The following is a 22,913-nucleotide window of genomic DNA, read 5'->3' as shown; positions in this document are numbered from 1 at the left end:
TCTTCTGTTTGTCCCCATGTCAGTTTCAGTTTGTTAGTTAATTTTTCTAGTAGGGCTGTTTCCCATACTATTTGGTACCATTGGTCCATGCTTACCCCACCCCCATCCATCTCCCCTCCTTCCACCCTCCTTTCTTCTTTTTTTTTTTTCTTTTCTTTTTTCTTCTCCCCCTAATGCCTCAACAAATGAAATGGATTTGTAAAAATGTTACACGGGAAAAAAAAATACACGAGGCATTACACTTACACTGTAAAACAAGAAAACCCTTAATAAAATATATTAAAAAAAAAAAAAGGTGCTTTGAGCTTAGGAGAGACATGGGGAACCTCAGACCTGGGGGCCAAATGCAGCCCTTCAGGCCTCTCTGCCTAGCTGTTGGAACTCTCCCAAAGTCACAGCCTTCAGCAGCCTTGTCTCATCCCCTTCTGGAGTGTTTCTGCCTGAGTAGAATGTGCCTTTGCGCTCTTTTAATGCCTCTTGTTTACCTGGATTAGAGGGAACAGGGGTGCACATAGAAAATAGTCTACCATGAAAAATTTACATATCTTGCTCCACCCACTTTTGCCACTCTCCACCCACCACTGGCATATGGGCCCTGAAGATTGTTCAGAAGGGAATGTGCCCCTCACGCTGGGAAAGATTCCGGCCTCGGGCCTTGGTAATTGCCTGCTCCAGGAGCAAGCGACCATTTTTTCCCATTGAGGGCAATGTTCCCTCTTTCCCCCCTTATTTTTACTTAAACAGTATTTTATCAAGACCTTTCATAACATATTACAATTTTTAAAAACCCTGAACAAAAGCAAAGGAAGAAGAAGAAAGGAAGAATGCAAAGTCCTCTTTTGCAGGTAAATCTTAACCTGTCCCATACAGAGAGAGGTGAGCCCTTCCAGCTCTCACCTGGCAGCTTCCCTTTCTTCTCCCAGCCTCCCACCCTTGGAGAGCATCCCTCCCCTGCCTATCACACACAGGGTCCTTCACCCATCACCTTCAACTGCATAATAACCTGTCCTTAAGCTCGAGTAAAGGTAAAGGTAAAGGTACCCCTGACCATTAGGTCCAGTAATGGAAGACTCTGGGGTTGCGCGCTCATCTCGCTCTACAGGCCGAGGGAGCCGGTGTTTGTCCGCAGACAGCTTCCGGGTCATGTGGCCAGCATGACTAAGCCGCTTCTGGCAAACCAGAGCAGTGCACAGAAACGCCATTTACCTTCCTGCTGGAGTGGTACCTATTTTTCTACTTGCACTTGACATGCTTTTGAACTGCTAGGTGGGCAGGAGCTGGGACCGAACAACGGGAGCTCACCCCGTCGCGGGGATTCGAACCACTGACCTTCCGATCAGCAAGCCCTAGGCTCTGTGGTTTAGACCACAGCGCCACCCACGTCCCCTTAAAGCCTGAGTAGAGGACCACAAAAAATACAAAAGAACGGAGCAGAGCAAAAACACAAAGTGTTTGATACAGTGGGACAAGGTTTTGAACCATGGAACTGCTTCATATTGCAGCCTCTCCAGTAAGGAGCTGGTGTTTTACGGACACATGGAGAAAACAACCTTAGTGCTGTAATCTCACAATCCTCGGGAAGGAGCCTAAAGAGCACACGAACAACGAAGAGTGCCAGGAGCCACCGGACATTGCCCTGGAAGTGTGGGAGTCACGAAGTTTGGAAGCTTTTGCTAGCTTCCTCTCCTTGGCAAAACCACAGCATGGCATGCAATGCTCCAGCGGAAGGAACACTCTGACACGACGGGAGCAGCCATTACAGGCCTCTATGCTGCCATCTGCAACACATTCGGAAACATTTTAACGCCCCCCAGCTGCAAGTACAGAACACAGAGGAAGGTGGGGCTGCTTTTCACTGGAAGATGCTCCTTAAAGAACAGAACTTTCCACGAAATAAGGAACAGACCTGGTGTAACTGTTGCTGTTGGATAGACAAGACTTTTTTCCATCAACAGGCTCTTGTAACCACTGCATTAACAAGTAAGTGGCTGGCAGACGGAACTGTGTAAGGAGAGCATGGAATGAAACACTCCGGAGTAGAGTAAATCTCACAATGCTATTTTAAAGCCTTGTTTTCCCTCTGCCAGGACTGCGCCAGCTCCTCCGGCAGTAGCACTGCTCCTGAATGGAGTATACTACAGGGGTGACTTACTTAACTTAAGCTGGCAACCCAGCCAGATGGGCAGGTAATAATGATGATGATAATAATGATGAAGGTGATAATAATAATAATAATAATAATAATAATAATAATAATAATAATAATAATGTTCTGCCCATTTCCTATACCAAGGATATCTCTGCCCAAGACAAGTGTCCTGAGCAGGTGTAGCAATGCTGTCCTGCACTGGCTTTTAAAGGAGGTTAGTAAACTTGCAATAACAAGTTTCTTTAAAACAACAATCGAAGAGTACATAGCAGAATTTTAATCTCATAAAAGATCTGGTTGTGCTTGTTCTAGAATGAATGCACATTCAGCAACATTTACTATCTGGGTGGACCATTATGAATGGAGGGCATGTGACGAGGAAGAGGAGTGAATGCAGATGCGTTCTTGCTAACACAATGCTTTAAAAGGCATCTCCTAAGTCTTCCCCAAAGCCAAAACGTTTGTGTGTGTGTGTGTGATCTGCCAAGGACAAGCGCCAGAAAAAAAGGGACTGTCCCATGACAAATAGGGATTTTTTCGAGTGTATGCAATTCTGGTTGCCAGATGGATGCAGAACTAAGGGAGAGAGAAATTGGAGTGGGGAGCGAAACAGAGAAAGACTGTTGTCATTTGTTTTGTGGAGCTTAAGTGTTCTGAAACCGGAGGAATCATTTGTGCTCTATGGGACTATGATGCTCTGAAGGAAAAAAAGAGAATAAACGCAGTGGAGGTTGGTCCACTAGAGTGAATGGGCAATTGCTCCACCAACTTAAGTCTTTCCCCAGTCAGGCTACACCTGCCTTCCTTCTTACCTACAACCAGTCCAGGGGGTGACCCTAGCTGTCAGCTTCCTCTTCCTTAGTCTCTGTTTTGCTGCCGGAGGATGGGGTCCAAACTATAATCAGTTGGCCCTGTCTGTCATTGGCTCTGGCGCCACCTACTGTTGGCCTCCCTTGCCTTCTGCCCTACCAGTCTCAATGGGCTACAGCCTCCTGTGAAAACAAAACAAATTCCTTCCAGTAGCACTTTAAAGACCAACTAAGTCAGTTCTTGGTATGAGCTTTCGTGTGCATGCACACTTCTTCAGATAGGTATCTGAAGAAGTGTGCATGCACACGAAAGCTCATACCAAGAACTGACTTAGTTGGTCTTTAAGGTGCTACTGGAAGGAATTTGTTTTGTTTTGACTATGGCAGACCAACACGGCTACCTATCTGTAGCCTCCTGTGAGCAAGTGCTCTCTCCCCGTCTAAAATAGGGACACTTATTATCCTTCAGAGAACAGGCTACCTGACAACTCTCAGCAACAGGAAATGCATTTTCGCACACATTTTTGTGTGGGAGGATTGCACTGCAAAATCTGGAGAATGCCAAATCTCAAAGGCTAGTTATGTGTCAGCTTGCGCACTGTTTCAAGAAGTATGGATTTTTCCCTAGTCCCTGCTCAGGCAAGGGCAGCAGAAACGGACTCTCCAGAAGCCAAGGAAAACCTCAACACTGCACACTTTGATTTTTAGCAAAAATCCACCATGAAAACACAGATGTTAGGAAAGAAGACAAGGCCTAATATATATGATGCACCATATGTACAGACTATCTTTGGGGCAGCGGCAGGGGAGAGGGGTGCCGATACCTTAATTCACAGTTTGTATTACACAACTCAGTTACTGGGTCCGGCTGGGGAATCCGATCACATCTTTGGTCAGATACTGTGAGCTGGTCGGATTCTCGGGTGCAAACAAGTTTCCTTTTTCGTTCCCCTAAAATAGAAAAGCATAGTTTTATGAGGCCTATAGAAAGAGATACATACCCCTTATTTCTCAAAACTTCACTTCTCGTCTTCCACAAACTGGTTGACATGTCCTTGCATCAGGCTGGACACAGGCCTCGCTTCAACGAAGCCCTATATATAGTTTTTTATATATGTGTGCAAATTGTCTCTCGAAAGCCTCCTCCCTGTTTGTGGGCAGAGAAATTGGGAGGACCAGGTTTGGGGGAACGATGCTCTCCATTACGAATGACAGCAAGCACCACTGCTTTCTCCCCCCCCCCCCTCCTTGGTTAGGAAGGGACGTGACAGCAGGAGCAACTATGTTGGCAGCCAGGACATCATTTTACATGCTCCACAATGTGTCTGTTCTGCGTAACTGCTGGTGGTGTGTGTGTGCAGGGAGGACAGGAGGGTGGCAGCTGTAGAGAATATCCAGAGAAATATTCTATGACATCTGTGGTCTTTTATTTGGTTGTGGTGGGTGAGGATAATGAAAACCTCAGACATTTTCTCAGAAAGATGTCTGACAAACTTTGGTTCAGCTGTAGTTTTAACTCCTCGTTCTTTTTGTCCCTTGTTAGGGCATCACATTACTCCTTTCCTGTATCCTTTACATTACTGGACCACGACTCTCATAATCCATCTGCACTGGCCATGAATGGGAGCTGAAATCCAACAACATCTGGCATGACATAGGTTCTCCACCCCTGCTGAAATGTAGGACAATGGCTTCAAGACTTATTTTGGTTGTTAAAGACTGAGTGTATTGGAGACCTTGATTTCTGCCTTGGTGGCTATCCGAACTCAAATGCTGCCTTCAAGAAGCAGGATTCTGTGTACAGTACTATGCTTTGAGGCTTGGTTAATGACAAAGAGAGGCCTGGGTATGACAGGCCTTACTTTGTTAAGATAGATCCTGTTCCACATCTCATTAAGGCCAAAATGGCCAATCTGTAATAGTGAATGGTTGCACCAATGCTGGAGTTTCTGCCTAGTGAAGGAAATGGAAAAGAATGCTTCGGTCAGTGTCCATAATTCATTCTACTTGCTGTGTATACATTTGTGACATCCAGTTATCCTGACTACCAAGATTTAGATCTTTCATTCTCAGTAAACTGCAGGCCGTTTTGTTTATGCATCCTGAGCCCAGGGGTATTCAGGATGCAGCTGCTGTGTACCTGGCTGTGAAAAGAGGATTCAGCTAATGGCTGATTATGCTAGGCCAGAAGAGGTTGGGGTGACTTTGCTTGGTATCCTGGGAAGAACTTGTGCTTCCAGCTAAAGAGGAACAGCCAGAACCTGTGAAAAAGCACTGTCGAAAATATGGTAACCAGGGGAGTAGACTTTTCTATGAGCAAGTCCAATTTGTGGTGCTGACAATGAATTTACAGCCTTCAAGATGGGGTTTAGAGAACCACAATGCTGGAAAAGGCAAGTAGGCTATCAAGACAAGCAGGGTCCTTCACAATTCAACAAGTGTTTCTTTGCCAAACTGTTTGCAGCCCTGCTGAGCTGCTCATTAGCAGTTCTTTCAATACAGGCACTTACCCTCCCCTCCAATGCCACTCACCAAGGAAGCAGGATTTCTGACTTCACAGTGAGAGCCAGAGTGGTCCAGGAAATAGAGTACCAGCCTTGTTTGGGAAACTTGTCATGGACTCATTGCATGGCTTTGGGCTATCTCTCAGTTTCAGTTTCCTAGCTGAAAAACTAGAATAATGAAGACTTTCTTTTCAGGAGCTTTCAGGGCCAGAACTGCGCACTCTGGGTTGTGAGTTATCCAAACTGCAGCCTGGTACCTGTCTCTAGCAGGAACGTGGCTCTGGACTGGCTCTGCCAACCCAGGCTGGCCTCTTGGACAGGAAGTGCTGTAAAAGACTTCCTATAGGGACTTGGATCTCTCCTGAGTGATGAGGTTTTCCTGGCTCTTTTTCTGCATGATCCTCAGTTCTGACTTGCTGCCCTTTGTTTCCCCAGCTTTGGTTCATTTCTAACAGTTGCCTAAGGCTCAGCCTTGACACTTCCTCAAAGGGTTTTTCTATACACTGGGGCAGAGGGGGAACCTCTGGACCACCGAATGTGTGCTGAACTTCAACTAAGGGAGCTGGGCATGTTTAGCCTGGAGAAGAGGAGGTTAAGGGGTGATATGATAGCCATGTTCAAATATATAAAAGGATGTCACATAGAGGAGGGAGAAAGGTTGTTTTCTGCTGCTCCAGAGAAGCGGACACAGAGCAATGGTTCCAAACTACAAGAAAAAAGATTCCACCTAAACATTAGGAAGAACTTCCTGACAGTAAGAGCTGTTCGACAGTGGAATTTGCTGCCAAGGAGTGTGGTGGAGTCTCCTTCTTTGGAGGTCTTTAAGCAGAGGCTTGACAACCATATGTCAGGAGTGCTCTGATGGTGTTTCCTGCTTGGCAGGGGGTTGGACTCGATGGCCCTTGTGGTCTCTTCCAACTCTATGATTCTATGATTCTATGATTCCCATCATCCCTGGCCTTTGGCCGTGCTTGCTAGGGCTTATGGGAGTTGTAGTTTAGCAAACATCTAGAGGGCCAAAGGTTCCCCACTCTTGCTGTGCAGGTTCAATCTCTGTCATCTGTAGGTAGGTCTGGGGAAGACCCCTTTCTGAACCCCTTGGAGAGCCACTGCCAGTAACTATATGAGCCTATGTTTCACTTTGCAAATTAGAATCATGGGACCATGAGGTCACAAACAAAGCAAGAATCTTTTGCCCAACATGGGGCTCAAACACACAACCCTGAGATTAGGAGAATCACACTCTACCCACTGAGCTATCCAAGTGCTATCTAAATTAATTGTAGGGGCAGGGGGAATTCATTCATTTAAAAACATTTCTAAACCTTTAAAGATCAGTAGGAAGTATGCACAAATACAACATAGATTCATACTGTAGTGAAACCTATGATGGCTATGGGCAGTAGTTGCATTGTTCAGATGTTGTAGGAGTTGGGACTGATTCATACATCATTTGGGATGTTGTTCAAGGAGAAGCAACTCATTCCTGCTCCTGCTTTCACTTCTTCCACCCCACTCTTACGATCAACTGTGTAATCTCCAATATCAGAACAGTCTGCATGATGCTCTAAAGACAGGTGGACACCAGGATGCACTAAACACGTTTCGTTCCATGCGCTTCACTTAGCAGCCCGAGCTGCCTTTGGACAGCGCCTTCCAAAAGGGGGCTCAGATTTCTGCAAGCAAAACTGCAGTGTCTACTTGCAAACACTTAACCATTTACGCTATGGCTTCGCCTTGAGCAGGGCAAGATAAGATGCCACCTGCCAGCAGAATGGTCAGCCATTAGTCTGTGGAGGAAGCAGGAAATCTGAAGCGTTAAGGAGGGGCCTCAGCATTATCACGTGACTTGCAGATAGTATGCATCATTCCACTATGACAGTTCTCGGAAAACAAAACGCTTGGATTTTATCAGAAGCTAAAAGCAGACATGAGAAGCGGAGTTGTCATCACCACCAGAATCGAAGATAAAGCATTCAATACAGAAGATGATGGTGATAATGATAATGATGATGATTTTTTTAAAATAAAAAACCCCCTAAGACCACATACCTTGGCATAGTTTACTGCAGTGCTGCCAAGGGCCATAGATATTCCAATAAAACTGCTGAGGTTTATCTTCAATGGGGATATTGAATGTGTATCGAACATCAGGGTTATATAAATTACCCACTGATAAAACCTAAGAGGGAGGAAAAAAGCATAAGGTGAAAAGAATTATCTCAGCTATTACAATTTAGAAGAACAGTATTTATGAGGTTTTCATTTTAAAGCGAGATGTTTCTAACCTGAAGAACTATTTCTTGGTCAATACGGTATGTAGAATTGATCCTTTCAATGGGGGTGTCTGAGCCACTGTATTCTATCACCGCATTTCCAACTTTGATTTCCTTCTTAAACATGCTGACAACGTAGTCTCCGTTTAATATGAAGCCTTCGTTACTCGACAATGCTGTGCAGATAGAAACAACAACAAGCAGGGACACAGAATCAGTGTAATCTGCTTGCCTAGATAAGAAAGGACGTTATTCGAAAGCCATCTGATTTACATAATGCTCAAAATGAACTCGGGGATGTCTATCTCCAGAAGCAACCAAGACAGAACAAGACTGGGAGGGAACCAGAGACCGCCTGCGCTGATTTATGCACTCCTTATTCATTTTGTTCCCTTTATTGCTTCTGTCTCACTGTCCCTTCCTGACAGAAGCCCAAAGCAGCCAGCAGCAAAACCAAAAGCAACTAGATTAATACAAAAGCATCAGGCTGTCAATATAATGAAACACTGGCAGACAGGAAAACATAAACCAAGTCAAACTCAAATTCAAGTTGAATTCCTTGCAGCGCTGGTGTCCCCATGCTCCCGTTCTTGACCTCATTTGTACAATGATGGGAGCTGCTTCTCCATGTTGTGATCCGTGTGTGTGTGTGTGTGTGTGTGTGTGTGTGTGTGTCTAGTTCTCCCACTACTGCAGCCTAACCCCTGACAGCTTTCCACCTTGGCAATACAGCCCAAAGTCCAAAAAGGCTTCCCTACTACCCCTGAACAATGACTTGGAAAATCAGCACAAATCCACCAAATAGTTGGAAATCCAGGAATAATTAGCCCCTACTAAAGGCTGTTCTTCAGGTAAGCAACAGTAGAGACCAATTCAGTCAGTCACTGGAACTCAGGCAAGGCAATGGTGATTGCATCACACTTTTTTTTGGGCTGCTGCAACCTAGTAGTTGTCAAAGGGTTGGTGTGGGCACCGGCTGGCCCTGTTTGTTAAGGAGCTACTGAAGACCCTGAATGCAAGATGCAGATGCTGCAACGCTGCACTGCAGGGGCACAGCATAGCGCTTGCACATGCTCTGCTTGGAAAGATTCCATGTTTGATCCCCTGCATCTCCAGCCAGGGTTGCAGCTCAGTGGTATAAGGAAGAACCCTGGCTCAGCGGTAGAGCAGCCACTTTGCATTCAGAAGGTTCTATGTTCAATCCCAAGCTCCTCCCAAGTTGGGATGGGAGAAAGTCCTGTCAGAAGCCCTGGAGAGCTGCTGCATAGGCAATGCGGAGCTAGATGATCAATTGTTTGACTCTGCACAAGGCAGCTGTCTGTGTTGCAAGCTCTAAAGTAAAAGGTTTCCTGTATCAATACTGTGAAGGACATGCATCTCAAGCTTGGAGAGAGGGAGTTATTTTTAAAAAATAGACAATTCTGGAATGGTGCAAATTTGAAAGGGTGCAAATATGGAGGGATATGTGAAGCTCCTCACAGTGAAGTCAGGAGAACCAGCAACCATAAAAAGGTGCCTGATTCCTCCTTCACGTTCCTGCCGGACCCTAAAACCAGACGTGGCGAGATTGGCTACAGCCCTTGCACTTCAAGTGGTGGGTGCTGTAGAAACACCTGTCTCAGGAAGAGGAAGACCAGAAGCACCAGAAGAGGAAGTGGGATGACAAAGGTGAAAGTTTTCCAGGGGTCCTTTACCTTTTACCTTACTCTACCCAAATACTGGGACGCAGGTGGCGCTGTGGGTTAAACCACAGAACCTAGGACTTGCCGATCAGAAGGTTGGCAGTTCGAATCCCCGCAATGGGGTGGGCTCCCATTGCTCGGTCCCTGCTGTTGCCAACCTAGCAGTTTGAAAGCACATTGAAGTGCAAGTAGATAAATAGGTACCACTCCGGCGGGAAGGCAAATGGCGTTTACGTGCGCTGCTCTGGTTCGCCAGAAGCGACATAGTCATGCTGGTCACAAGACCCGGAAGCTCTAAGCCGGCTCGCTCAGCCAATAAAGCGAGATGAGTGTCACAACCCCAGAGTCAGCCACGACTGGACCTAATGGTCAGGGGTCCCTTTACCTTTTACCTTTACCCAAATACTGCATTTAAGAAATGCAACAGAGGCATCCATTTGGCCTCTTTTTCAAATTTCCCTGGATTGTGCTTGCTTCAGATTCAAATACATGTATCAAATATACACAAATCAGCAAACACGCACGTGCTCATGTACAAAATCTGGAGTCTACAAGCATGCAGCATACCAAAACCCAAGACACAAATGCTCATGGACACAAATGTCTATATCCTCTCACATCAACCCAACGTTTCACACAACCAGTACAGAGACACTTCAACACTCTCCCTAATGCAAACGTGAACATCCCACACTTGTATCAGTTCATTCTCTCTTATCTTCCTACACAGAACACACTTGTAGGATGGAAGTTAACTCCACCACACAACACCTTGATTTAGCTGTAAAGAAATACTAAAACAAGAGGATCTAGTTAAAACATCTAAAGCTGACCATCCAAATGGGAGATTCAGAGGTGTTTGGCCAGCACCGTATTTTGCGTTTTGCTTCATGCCAAACATGAGCAACACACAAAAATGTCAAAAAGCTTAAAAGTCTAAAAGCTTTCTCTAAAAGGGACGGTTTCCTGAAAACAGCAGTCTGCTGCACAAATTCACACTAATGCGATTATGTAGTTAATTTCCTAAGTTAGTTTCCCCACCATTTCACCCATCACAGCTACTATATTAGCCCTAAAGGAGTACTCGAGTTGCACAGAAAGGAAGGTGTTCTCTGAAAAGGCCTGCGAGAGATAAAAAGCTATCACACTGCAAAGGGACAACGAAGGGGAACTTTCAAAGCACACAGAATCCAGCCACTGTTGCTTTTCACGCAGGGGTGGGCTCTTACGGTGCCAAACGACACTGAAACCCACAACAAATCTGAGTCCTTCCTCTCGCAGGAGGGTGAAGTAGTGAGACAAGAAAGGTACACCTCTCAGTTGAAGATGTGGTTGGATACTTACTAAAGCATGAATGTCACCTTTGACACAAACAGGCCACCATAAAAGGAAATGAAAAGTTCTCAGGGCGAGAGGAAATAAAACACTAGCTTCAAGTAAGACACACTGGATCAGGTGGGAGTCGCTCCGCCATCTTATTTGTGCAAGGAAGCCTTTGCTAAGCTGTTACCCAACAGATGCTTTCGACTACAACTCCCATCAGCCCCAGCCAGCACAAGGCTGATGGGAGTTGTAGCACAAAGCATCTGGAGGGCACAAGGTTGGCGAAGGCTAGCATAAGGTATATTAGTGGCTCCCCATTTGTGGAATGCTTTCCCCGGCGAGGTCCATTTTTAGGAGCCAGGCGAAAACATTCCTCTTCAACCAGGCCTTTGACTGATTAATATTCTACAGCCTTTTAAATGTGCTTCTGGGAGCAGGGGGCTATTGTTTTGTTGGTTTTGTTTTACCTACTTATTTCTGTCTTTATCTTACATTTTTAGCTTGTGAGCTGTCCTGAGATCTTTTGACGAAAGGCAGTATATAAATCTTAATAATAATAATAATAATAGTTACAGATAGGTAGCCGTGTTGGTCTGCCATAGTCAAAACAAAACAAATTCCTTCCAGTAGCACCTTAAAGACCAACTAAGTCAGTTCTTGGTATGAGCTTTCGTGTGCATGCACACTTCTACAGCAAACCTTTTTAGAACTAAAATACCCAACAGATGAAGTTAGACAACAGATCAACAGAGCCAGACTGATACCCAGAGAGAACTTGCTGCAAGACAGACCCAAAAAAGAAAATAACAGAACACCTCTAGTCATCACATACAGCTCCCAAGTTAAAACAGTACAACGCATCATCAGAGATCTACAACCTCTCCTGGACAATGACAGTTCTCTTTCTCAAGCTCTGGGAGGAAGACCTTTCATTGCCTACAGACAGCCACCCAGTCTTAAACAACTCCTAACCCACAATAATACTACAACCAGACCTAACACGGACACTGGCACCAGAGCCTGCAATAAACCCAGATGCCAACTTTGCTGCCACATACACCTGGACAACACCATTACTGGCCCCAACAACATCACACATACCATCTCGGGACTATTTAATTGTTCATCGTCTAACATTGTGTATGCCATAAAATGCCAACAGTGTCCTTCAGCTCTCTATATTGGACAAACAGGCCAGACCTTACGCCAAAGAATAAACGGACATAAATCGGACATCAGGAATCACAAGACAGAGAAACCAGTAGGAGAACATTTCAATCTCCCAGGACATTCTATACAAGATCTCAAAGTAGCTGTTTTACTACAAAGGAATTTCAGAAATAGACTGGAAAGAGAAGCTGCTGAATTACAACTTATCACCAAACTCAAAACCATGGAAAAACCTGGTCTGAACAAAGACCTTGGATTCTTATCTCATTATACATGACAAAGCCATTTTTCACCTTTTCACCCCTTGCTTTTTCCTGTAAGACCTATTGCAGTCATTAAGAGTCGTCAACAGGCTCATCACAGCTATCTGCCAATCACCCATTCCCACCACCCTTCTGAGTAATACCCCTCCCCACCTTCTCACTATATAGAAGGGTCTGGAAACTTCTGTTTCAGTGTATCTGAAGAAGTGTGCATGCACACGAAAGCTCATACCAAGAACTGACTTAGTTGGTCTTTAAGGTGCTACTGGAAGGAATTTGTTTTGTTTTGAATAATAATAATAATAATAATAATAATAATAATAATAATAATGCATTTTATTAAATACTTCTGAAGGCAGCTCTGGGTGAGTTTCCTTGTTTTGCTCCATGCTAGGTTTTGATTGAGAATGGGCTAATACACATTTTTGCTACAGAACCATCAGGACTAAATATCCAGCACAGAGGAACTCTGCATCAGATGACCTTTGAGTTCTTTCCATACTGGAAATCCCGTGTTAGCCCGATGGAAATATAAGCACGTCAAGAAAACAGCATGGTTTTGCCACTGCTAACAAGCACCATGTCTTACCAAGGTAGTTATCATCTTCTGGTTTCCCTGAGTAACTATGCTGCCGCACATCGATATTTGTAGCACCAGCCGGTATGCGTATCACAGTGTTATAACCTGGGGAAATAAACTAGAAAGTCAAGCTTGTCGTGCATTTGTATCCTCTGCTTTTCTTTTTTCTTTCTAAATCATCTTAGTAAAGAGGGCAGGAAACCAACGTAAAAATTTGGAGTTATGTCAATTAAATTAGTTGTTTGGTGTGATCACGAAGTAGCAAGAAACTCACATTTCCGGTAGCTTAAGGGAATTCCTGCTTATTATAAGTGTTAGGTGTTTGAGCGCATCATGCACAGTTAGGGGTTTTCCATCCTGGTGTTCTGCCCGAGTAAAGTTTTCTGCGACCAATTCTTACCATAGTGCACCGTGTTGAATGTCCCTGCAATGGTTTTGCACGAGGAATTGTCACCGCCACACACACCGCACTTATCTCTCCTGGCTTTCGAATTGAGCACATGATCACATCCAGCTTGCTTTAGAGAAAGAAAAGTTCAGAACTAGATTGAACAAATACGGAAAACAGGATAGCGTTTAGCAGGGCTCCAAATTGAAAACATGCATCTGCCACTGAAGGCCTCCGACTGCCGCGCTCATTCGTTTCTTTTCCAACGTGCTCTGCTGAAGCTATAATTATAGCCATCTTCCAATTAGGACTTGAAAAACGAGTCTCTTCCAGGCCCGCCATGTGAAGAGCAAAACCACTCAGCGTGGCGGGGAGAAAAGGTGGGGGGAGAGCTAAGGAGCTGTGGGGTTGGGGGGAGCTAAGGAGCTGTGGTTAAAAGTCACACGGACGTGGGATAGGGTTATTATCAAAATGGCATTGGTGTATTTATTAAGTATTTGTAAACTGTTCTTTTCATAAAAGCATACTGAGGAGGGAGCACAGCATGCAAAGTTATAATAAAACGAGCAAAACCGTCCATTAAGACATAATTAAAATATCAATAAAACAGTAAGTAGATACTGGTTGGTTAAAGGGGGAAATTCATGTTGTGAAGGCCTGCCTAAACCACACAGTGAAGTGGAAATGCCTAAAAGAAGGCAGGGGTGGTTCCTGTGGAAACACCATTGGCAAGGCCTGAACCTGCCACACTATAGTCTTGGTTCCCAGTGAAGGCCAGCTAAACCTGAGAGAAGTGGGAAAGCATCAGATGTAGGGCCATCAGAAGTCAGGTGGTCCTTAATGTGAAGTTACTTTTTTCCAGGCTTTGTATTTTAACAATTGTTTTTTCCTGTTTTAAATTGTTTTGACTGTGTGGGAGGTGGGGCAGGCTGGGTAAGGAGGGGGACGTGGCACAGGTGGTTAGTGACTTAGCCATGTGCCAGACCTGAGGAATTGTGGTTGTCCTGTCAACCAGCCCTCGGGTCTGCAGCTGCTGTTGCTGAATGCCAGGTTGGCTCTGAGGCTGGCCACGATCTGATTGTGGATGAGGAGGCTGGTCTGGTCTGTATCACTGAGACCTGGATGGGTGGGCAGGGTGGAGTTGGTCTCACCCAGCTGTAAGGTAAAGGTAAAGGACTCCTGGACGGTTAAGTCCAGTCAAAGGCGACTATGGGGTTGCGGCGCTCATCTCGCTTTCAGGCTGAGGAGCTGGCGTTTGTCCACAGACAGCTTTCCGAATCATGTGGCTAGCATGACTAAACTGCTTCTGGCACAATGGAACACCGTGATGAAAGCCAGAGCGCACGGAAACGCCGTTTACCTTCCCGCCATAGCGGTATCTATTTATCTACTTGCACTGGTGTGCTTTCGAACTACGAGGTTGGCAGGAGCTGGGACAGAGCAACAGGAGCGCACCCCGTTGCCAGGATTCAAACCTTCTGATCGGCAAGCCCAAGAGGTCCAGTGGTTTAGACCACAGCGCCACTTGCGCCCACCTGGGAACTTGGTGTAGCTTCAGGGCACACTTGAGGGTCGGGGATGGGGAGTTGCTGTGGTGGAGGAAAACACCAGCCAAATGCAATCAAAGACTGGTGAGGGTTCATCATCGAGACTACCTAGTGGCAGTGAAGAGAGCGAAGAAGGCAGACACTCTAAGGGAAACTGATTTTCTAGATCCATTTCAGTCAGGGGTTAGTTCGGATTTTGGCACGGGAACTACAATCCTTTACTCCTTTGTATTAATGGTAGAGGAAGCAGCAAAATCTGTTATACTACAGTGGTGCCCCGCAAGACGAACGCCTCGCAAGACGGAAAACCCGCTAGACGAAAGGGTTTTCCGTTTTGGAGGCGCTTCGCAAAACGAATTTCCCTATGGGCTTGCTTCGCAAGATGAAAATGTCTTGCGAGTTCCTGCGGGGTTTTTTCCCTTTCCCTCCCCTTTTTCTAAGCAGCTAAGCCGCTTATCAGCTGATCCGCTAAACTGATAAGCCGCTAAAAGCCGCTAAAAGCCACTAAACCGCTAATAGCGCTAATCCGCTAAGCTGTCAATGGGCTTGCTTCGCAAGACGAAAAAACCGCTATACGAAGAGACTCACGGAACGGATAAATTTCGTCTTGCGAGGCACCACTGTATTTAGATGCCGGAGGTTCTGTGGAGTTCATATCCCACAGAACCATTTTGGGAACTGACTGGCCTGTTTGTCCCATCCAAAGTGGATTCTGTCTGGACTGTATGAAGCCTCCAGGTTCTGGCACATAGCCAACACACAGGCATGCACCAGGGCCCCACAGAATCCATCCCTATCATGGCGATTATGTGGGGAATGAAACCTCACTCCTCATACACTTAAAACCCCTCATTATTTTGTGATTTGGGGCTTTGGCAAGATACACCAAATGCGGTTGTTAAGGCAGCTGGGTAATACAAAACAGAACCCTAAAGGGGATATATTACAGTCTAAAGCAGATAACAAGGCTCTTGGGTTTAATTTAAGATAAAGAGTATGGAATAGAGCAGAAGTGGGGAGCCTTTAGTCTTGATTAGGGCCCCCAGGCCTGCCCATTTGGCCCACAAAGCCATTTAGGCCAAGTCATGCCCACATGCCCTATATCTGACCTCATATTTGCAGAGCACTATGCAGAAACTGGTCGTCGTGAGCACAGGTGACTGACTGACTGGTGGCACGCCCACCTGTGAAACCTGGAGGAAGGCACTCAGGGTCCAACTCATGGAAGAGGAATGAGCTGGTTCCTCGAAGAGAGTTAGCCAGTTAAACCGAAGGAGGCTGTATTTACCCGACAAAGTCCTTGTACACAGATGTCATTTGTGTCTGGGCCACAAGGAGTGCCATCAATAACTCTGTCCCTGAGCTGATAATACGCCGTGTTTCCTGCCACTCTGCAGAAGAGCTTGCACCTATCTTTCATTAAAACTGCCAAGAGAAAGAAAGGAGAGAGAGAGAGAGGAGAAAACCAAGTTAACTTAGTGCTGGTTGTTTACTTTGTATGGTGAGAGAACACTCCTATGCACTCTCCCACAACTCTGAGCTAATGTCCCTTCCCTCACAGGTTAAAAATCAGATGCCAGCACCGCCTTGATCAAATGAGGCACTCATTTGCCCAGCTGGGTTGCTCTCAGCTCAGTTGCCATGGCGGCAGCAGGTTGGTGGCGAAATTGGAGCGGCCCATGGCTGCAGGCAGGCGATTGATTCTACTAGGCCAGGTGGTAAAAGTAAACTGGACAGCGGAGGCAGGGCTCCAGTGAAGAAGAGTGGTAGGAAATCATCATGAGGCAGCTCCCCACAAATTCCTCCTTAGACGGTAGTTTTGCAAGGTTGAAATCACTTTATCCTGAAAATCTCTAGAGATCTTGCCTACATTCAACAGCCCCTCACTCCCAATATTGTAACTTGCTATTTAAATAACGTAAGGGAGCTTTTGTCAGACCAAACTAGTCCCATGAATATCTTTTCTGTGGGGGCAGAGACGCCTTATGTTAAGGCTTTGCTCTTAAAAATGGTGGCGCAAATCAACCCTGGGGCTAGGAATAATACACAGAATTAAGCTGCAAGGTGCATGTTCCTTGCATCTAGTCCACAGATGAGGGACCCATTAAACTCAAGGGCTTCATTTCCTTCATGGCAACTTCTCAGCTCCTGGACTTGGGCTTCCCCACCCTGATCTAACTGCTAGATTGTTTTGATATACTTACTTCCACTGTATTTTGGAACCCAGCGCACATTAGGAGGTAGACCGTTAATGTTAAAATGCTTCCCATCGAAGACTGCACATTGCTCATCACGGAAATCTTTCTTTTGCTTTGAACATGGTTCAGTGTTGCAGGATTTAAATTTCATTCGTCGTCCCACACAGTATTTTCCACCATTTTTGGGTCTTGAAAAAAAAAGAGATGGGATAAGTATATAGTTACAAATTATAACATTATTTAAGAAAACCCAACCCTCTCACACAACCCATCCATTTTTGGAAGCCTCGACTAGTTCTTTGATCCTTTCACTTCTTTCCAACTTTTAAAGCCCTACCACAATCTTGGTTGCTTCAGACATACTGATAGCTGTGGTGGTACTTTGTCCCACGTGGTTTACGAGACAAAGAAGAAGCGTTGCGCCCACTCCTTACTTCCTTCTCTTGTGTGCCTAATGCCATACTTCCAGGGTTTGTCAAACCAGAGTTTCTTGTTACATCCAAACCAGGAAACTGTGTTTTAAGCTCTTTCTAAAATCCTGGCTTGCAAACAAAAATCAAACCAGGTTTGTAACGTAGGAAGAAATTCAGGGTAACATTATCATAATCTTTCTATCGCTGCGAGCATTTCAGCTTTCCAGACGGAACAGTGCCCCCTCTCCTCCCCCCAGGTGCTGTTCTGGGGCTTCGTCTAATCCCTCCAGAGCACAACACTTTTTCTCAGTTTAATAGGCCAATAGTTCCTAAACCTCCCCACAATGGACTGCTTGAAAACCGCTGGGGTTCTTGGAGGACCACTTAGCTGCTTTTCTGCCGGTTGTAGCACTTACAATGCATTGTGCTAGGTACTGTATAATTTTAAATTGCATTTTTATTGCTTCTTTTATTTCTTATATATTGTGATTTAATGTATTGCAATTTGAATTCCATATAATTCAAATTATAACCCAATAAAAAGAATGCATGAAATGAAAGCAGCAAGGAAAATCCAATTAAAAATCAATATGAATATTTAATGCAATGGATGTGCCATCTCTCCCCTTCAACCACAAATCCGCAGACCACTTAAACGAAGCTTATGGACTACTGGTGGTCTGTGGACCAGTTTAAGAACACCTGTAATAGGCCATTGGATTGAGATCATTATGCCTGAACTGGTGTTGTATGGTCAGGATTTCAAAGCACAGAAGAAGATGAGCTATCTGAACTGACTTCAGTTCTCCAAAATATTTATGCCACTCGTGGCAAACACAACCCACCAGCTTTGTATGACATGCCTACAGGAGCTAATATTTCACTGCTTGCCTAGACTGATATAGATTACCAGGCAGGCCACAATATACGGGTGGTGGGCTTCATTTAGAGTGAAGGGTCACACACTGTGCAGGCTGGCTCCCTTGTTTCTGAACAGAATTAGAGAGTGCTGCTTCGTTCTGATTATGAATCACTAACATGACCTTCCAGTATTGTTATAAGGATTGATGAGGTAAGAACTGTCAAGCACGTGGGTGTTCTCCTTGCAAAACAAGTTTGCACACTGCATTTCATATGTGACAGCACATACATACCGTTCCCCCAGTGGAGATGATCTGTGCAGAATAAAATGTCACAAATAAAGCTGTGTTGAGACCAAGAGCCAAGGCACACCAGTCGCTTAATATGAAAATCTGGATTGTAAACAGTACACAGTCTGCTGGACTCTCTTGGTTCTCAACAAGATACTGCAGGATCCATTTAAGAGCTAATTACATGACAGGAAATATCCCCCCCCCCTTTATTGTGAAAAGCTAATAAATTAATCCAAAACTGTTTGAAAGAAAATTAGGCTGCAATCTTATGCCCACTTTTCTAAGAGTAAGCTATGATGAACTCAGTGGGATTTAATTCTGAGTAGGAATGTACAAAGGTCCATATAGTTAAAGCTATGGTTTTCCCAGTAGTGATGTATGGAAGTGAAAGCTGGACCATAAAGAAGTCTGATCACCGAAGAATAGATGCTTTTGAATTACGGTGCTGGAGGAGACTCTTGAGAGTCCCACGGACTGCAAGAAGATCAAACCTATCCATTCTGAAGGAAATCAGCCCTGAGTGCTCACTGGAAGGACAGATCCTGAAGCTGAGGCTCCAATACTTTGGCCACCTCATGAGAAGAGAAGACTCCCTGAAAAAGACCCTGATGTTGGGAAAGATGGAGGTCACAAGGAGAAGGGGATGACAGAGGACGAGATGGTTGGACAGTGTTCTCAAAGCTACTAACATGAGTTTGACCAAACTGCAGGAGGCAGTGGAAGACAGGAATGCCTGGCGTGCTCTGGTCCATGGGGTCACGAAGAGTCGGACACGACTAAACGACTAAACAACAACAACAACTAGGCATGTACAGATTTTTTTCAAACCAAAAACAAGTTTTTGTGAGGATGGAACTTTTATTATTTGAAGAGAACAAGCAACCATGTATGGATTCCACACGAAGCTGGGTTTGAAGTCTGCTCACAATAAGTTTTCAAGGCAATACCATTTTCCTGTGCAATTTTTGATGTCAGAGGCAACACACTGCACATATGGTACTGTCACAAACCGCAGGAAGCTGGGCTTTGCTGCCAAGCTATCATTCATCAGCTTCACGGTCCCATAATGAAACTTCCTTTCAATCAGGATGTTGGGGTTAAAACATACTTACAGGTCTGAAATTGATTTTTTTCTTTTCCAAACTAGCCCTTTACCACCCTAACAAATTTTATGACAACTTTGAAGCCGTTAAGGCTTCGTACTAGCTTTCTCAGCAGCAAGCAGAGATCTAAACCTAGCTCGATGTACTTTGAAGCGGAAGAAGTACCCACTGGCAGAGAGGGTATGTTCCCAATTAAGTACTGTCTCCAATATTGCCATGCCTTGTTCACAATTGCCATTTGGGACATTTCCTTTTCTTATACAATCAAATTCCATTCTGTTTTTTCTATAGATATCTGAAATGAAATCTTTTTATGCATTCAGACAGTTGGAAAGACTCTTGGGCTATCAACCCAAACTTTCTGCTCTACAGCGGGAAAATATAGGCAGCTGTATTCAGAAGGTTTTCTAGACTCATCTTAAGCTAAGGGACCTGGCATGAGAGCAACATGAAGGGACAGGAGGTGACACAGAGTTCTGATTGTTTGTGTCAGAGAAAGAGCAGGGGGTCGTGGAAGTAAGTGTGCCCATGTACAGCCCTGGCACAACCTGTTTCTGCTCCCACTCCTGTGGCCGGAACACCAGTGCTAGCAGGCATTCCCATTTTGCATACTAGGGGACCTCTGGGGCGTTTATTGGTGGACCTCCCTCGGTCAGTAGAATGGCCTTTATGCCAGTGGTGGCACTGTGGGTTAAACCACAGAGCCTAGGACTTGCCAATCAGAAGGTCGATGGTTCGAATCCCCGCGACGGGGTGAGCTCCTGTTGCTCAGTCCCTGCTCCTGCCAACCTAGCAGTTCGAAAGCACGTCAAAGTGCAAGCAGATAAATGGTGGGAAGGTAAACAGCGTTTCCGTGCGCTGGTCTGGTTCGCCAGAAGCAGCTTAGTCATGCTGGCCACATGACCCAGAAGCTGTACGCCGGCTCCCTCAGCCAATAAAGCGAGATGAGCACCACAACCCCATAGTCGGCCACGACTGGACCTAATGGTCAGGGGTATACCCAGGAGCAGGGTTTCCCAAACTTGGGTCTCCAGCTGTTCTTGGACTACAACTCCCATCATCCCTAGCTAGCAGGACCAGTGGTCAGGGATAATGGGGATTGTGGTCCAACAACAGCTGGAGACCCAAGTTTGGGAAAACCCTAGCCTGGTGGCATCTCCAAGTAAATACAGGATTGTTCCCTTAATTTTATTTTAAAAAAACAAAAACAAAAAAATATCTATAGCTAAAAACACGGAGAGCAAAAAATATTAAAAGGATGAAAGAATGCCATATAAGAAAGCCCAACACAACAGACGTCTCAGCTGTTAAAGTGAGTTTATACTTCTGCCATATTTACTCCAATTTTACTTTTACTGTTGAAATTATGACCATTGTTTTAATTGCTGCTTTCAATTGTTTTGATGTGACGCTATCCTACTTGCCAGCTTGTAAATCAGTTATGTCGAAGAGATGGGATACAAACATTTTTAAGCATATACGATGTGTATATGATTGTCAACATAGATTTGCAAACGGTGGTTGAGGCCAGTCTTGCTTTGCTGAAAGCATCTTTCCCCATGTGGCATCCAGTAAGTACACCAATCCCATCCATCAGTGGCTTATCTTAAGCCTTTTTTCTACCTTGGGGACTCAGCAGAGCTTCACGGGGAAACAGGGTCTGCTCTGCTCATTCCTTTGATTGCTATGAAAGCATAGTCTGCTGGCAAAGCCACTTACATCTTCTTAGAAAGAGCTGGTCCGTGTATGTGTCAGAATAAATTCATTTTAAATAAAATAAAAAAGAACCACTGGCAGCAAAAGCTCAGGATAAGGCAGTGAGTGTCTTGGGCTTTACGAGCACCATCAAGTTTAATGGGGAGGCAGCACTAAGCCAGTGAAAAGAGGCTTCACATGGCCTCCTCCTCCCTTTCTTCTCCCAGCTCACTCTTAGTACCATTGTCCTTCGACACAGCCAACTAGGGATGAGTGAAATCTGCCAATTTCTATTTCGTCCCCTTTCTCATTTTTCCAATCTTAAGTTCAGTTCCCAATATTTCATCACCAGTTTGCAACTCCTTTTTCTTTTTAAAAAATAAGTCTTCGTGAAAAACCATCTGCAGTTTAGGGAGACAATTTCTCCTAATGTACACATTGTTGAGGGACGTGGGTGGCGCTGTGGGTTAAACCACAGAGCCTAGGGCTTGCTGATCAGAAGGTCGGCGGTTCGAATCCCCGCGATGGGGTGAGCTCCCATTGCTCTGTCCCTTCTCCTGCCAACCTAGCAGTTCAAAAGCATGTCAAAGTACAAGTAGATAAATAGGTACCACTCCGGTGGGAAGGTAAATGGCGTTTCCGTGTGCTGCTCTGGTTCGCCAGAAGCGGCTTAGTCATGCTGGCCACATGACCCAGAAGCTGTACACCAGCTCCTTTGGCCAATAAAGCGAGATGAGCGCTGCAACCCCAGAGTCGGCCACGACTGGACCTAACGGTTAGGGGTCCCTTTACCTTTACACATTGTTGTATGTAATTACGCATATTTCTTACAAAGCATCCCCAATATAACTTGTTTCCCCACTAAAATATGCATATTTATGCACACTCATTATGCATTTGCGCATTTCTGCGTACTTAACTTGGCTAGACAACCGCACATTCAGAGATGTGTGAACTTTTATAGATGGCTGTGGTTCGGTTAGCATGTTGATTCAGAAAGTGAGAATTTGCTACGTTTGTCTTGTATTTGTGAATGGAGTCCTATTTCTCCCTCATGCCTACTGCTTCACCACACCCCCAAGCTCTTTAAGAAATCTACTGACGTATGAGAATGAGAGCAGTCTATGGTTGCCTTGTGAGACAAAATCACTTACAAGTATACAGAAGTACTATTTGGCCCAAAATGAATATGACATTAAAAACAAACAGCATTTTAAAAGAAATTTGCACTCTAGAGAATTCCTGAAGTGGCTTCTGATTACACACACACACACACACACACACACACACACACACACAATGTCAGTAAATTTAAAAGGAGTAACACAAAAATTAAAACACAACAGCAAACTGAATTAAAAGGCTTGAGAAAGTTCAAACAAGGTATTTGACTGATGCCAAAATTAGATCAGACACCATGTGACCCTCCCTTGTGGAAGAACATTTAACAATTGACGCATTACTTCTTCTCATTCTGCTTATTTGAGATCAGTACTGATTAAAAATCTTCATCGTCAATTGTATGACTTCCATAGCTGGAAACTGAGGGCTGAAATTCGCAACACAAAAGAAATTTGTTTTAAAGCTAAGTGACCTAATGGGCCAGTTTCAGTTTCATAAGCTGGTCATAATGCAGCTACAAATCAGACTACGCACTTC

General features: G+C 44.9%; 1 protein-coding gene across 5 annotated transcripts in view; it reads right to left on the bottom strand.

The window, feature by feature from the left end:
• The window catches only part of ADAMTS9 (ADAM metallopeptidase with thrombospondin type 1 motif 9), a 139,492-nt gene that overhangs the window by 71,918 nt on the left and 44,661 nt on the right, over window positions 1–22,913 (bottom strand). For all 5 annotated transcript variants that reach the window (XM_081852251.1, XM_081852249.1, XM_081852250.1 and 2 more), the window contains 7 exons: window positions 16,896–17,077; window positions 15,980–16,116; window positions 13,157–13,274; window positions 12,766–12,861; window positions 7,751–7,914; window positions 7,515–7,644; window positions 3,783–3,909 (listed from right to left, as the gene is read on the bottom strand). In XM_081852251.1, the coding sequence (XP_081708377.1) occupies window positions 3,783–3,909; window positions 7,515–7,644; window positions 7,751–7,914; window positions 12,766–12,861; window positions 13,157–13,274; window positions 15,980–16,116; window positions 16,896–17,077 (954 nt within the window). The remainder of the gene's footprint in view (window positions 1–3,782; window positions 3,910–7,514; window positions 7,645–7,750; window positions 7,915–12,765; window positions 12,862–13,156; window positions 13,275–15,979; window positions 16,117–16,895; window positions 17,078–22,913) is intronic.

This window comes from Podarcis erhardii (genome assembly GCF_964252035.2).
Source record: "Podarcis erhardii genome assembly, chromosome: 2".
In the NCBI taxonomy this organism is placed as follows: domain Eukaryota; kingdom Metazoa; phylum Chordata; class Lepidosauria; order Squamata; family Lacertidae; genus Podarcis; species Podarcis erhardii.
This window is presented reverse-complemented; position numbering and strand designations above follow the sequence as displayed.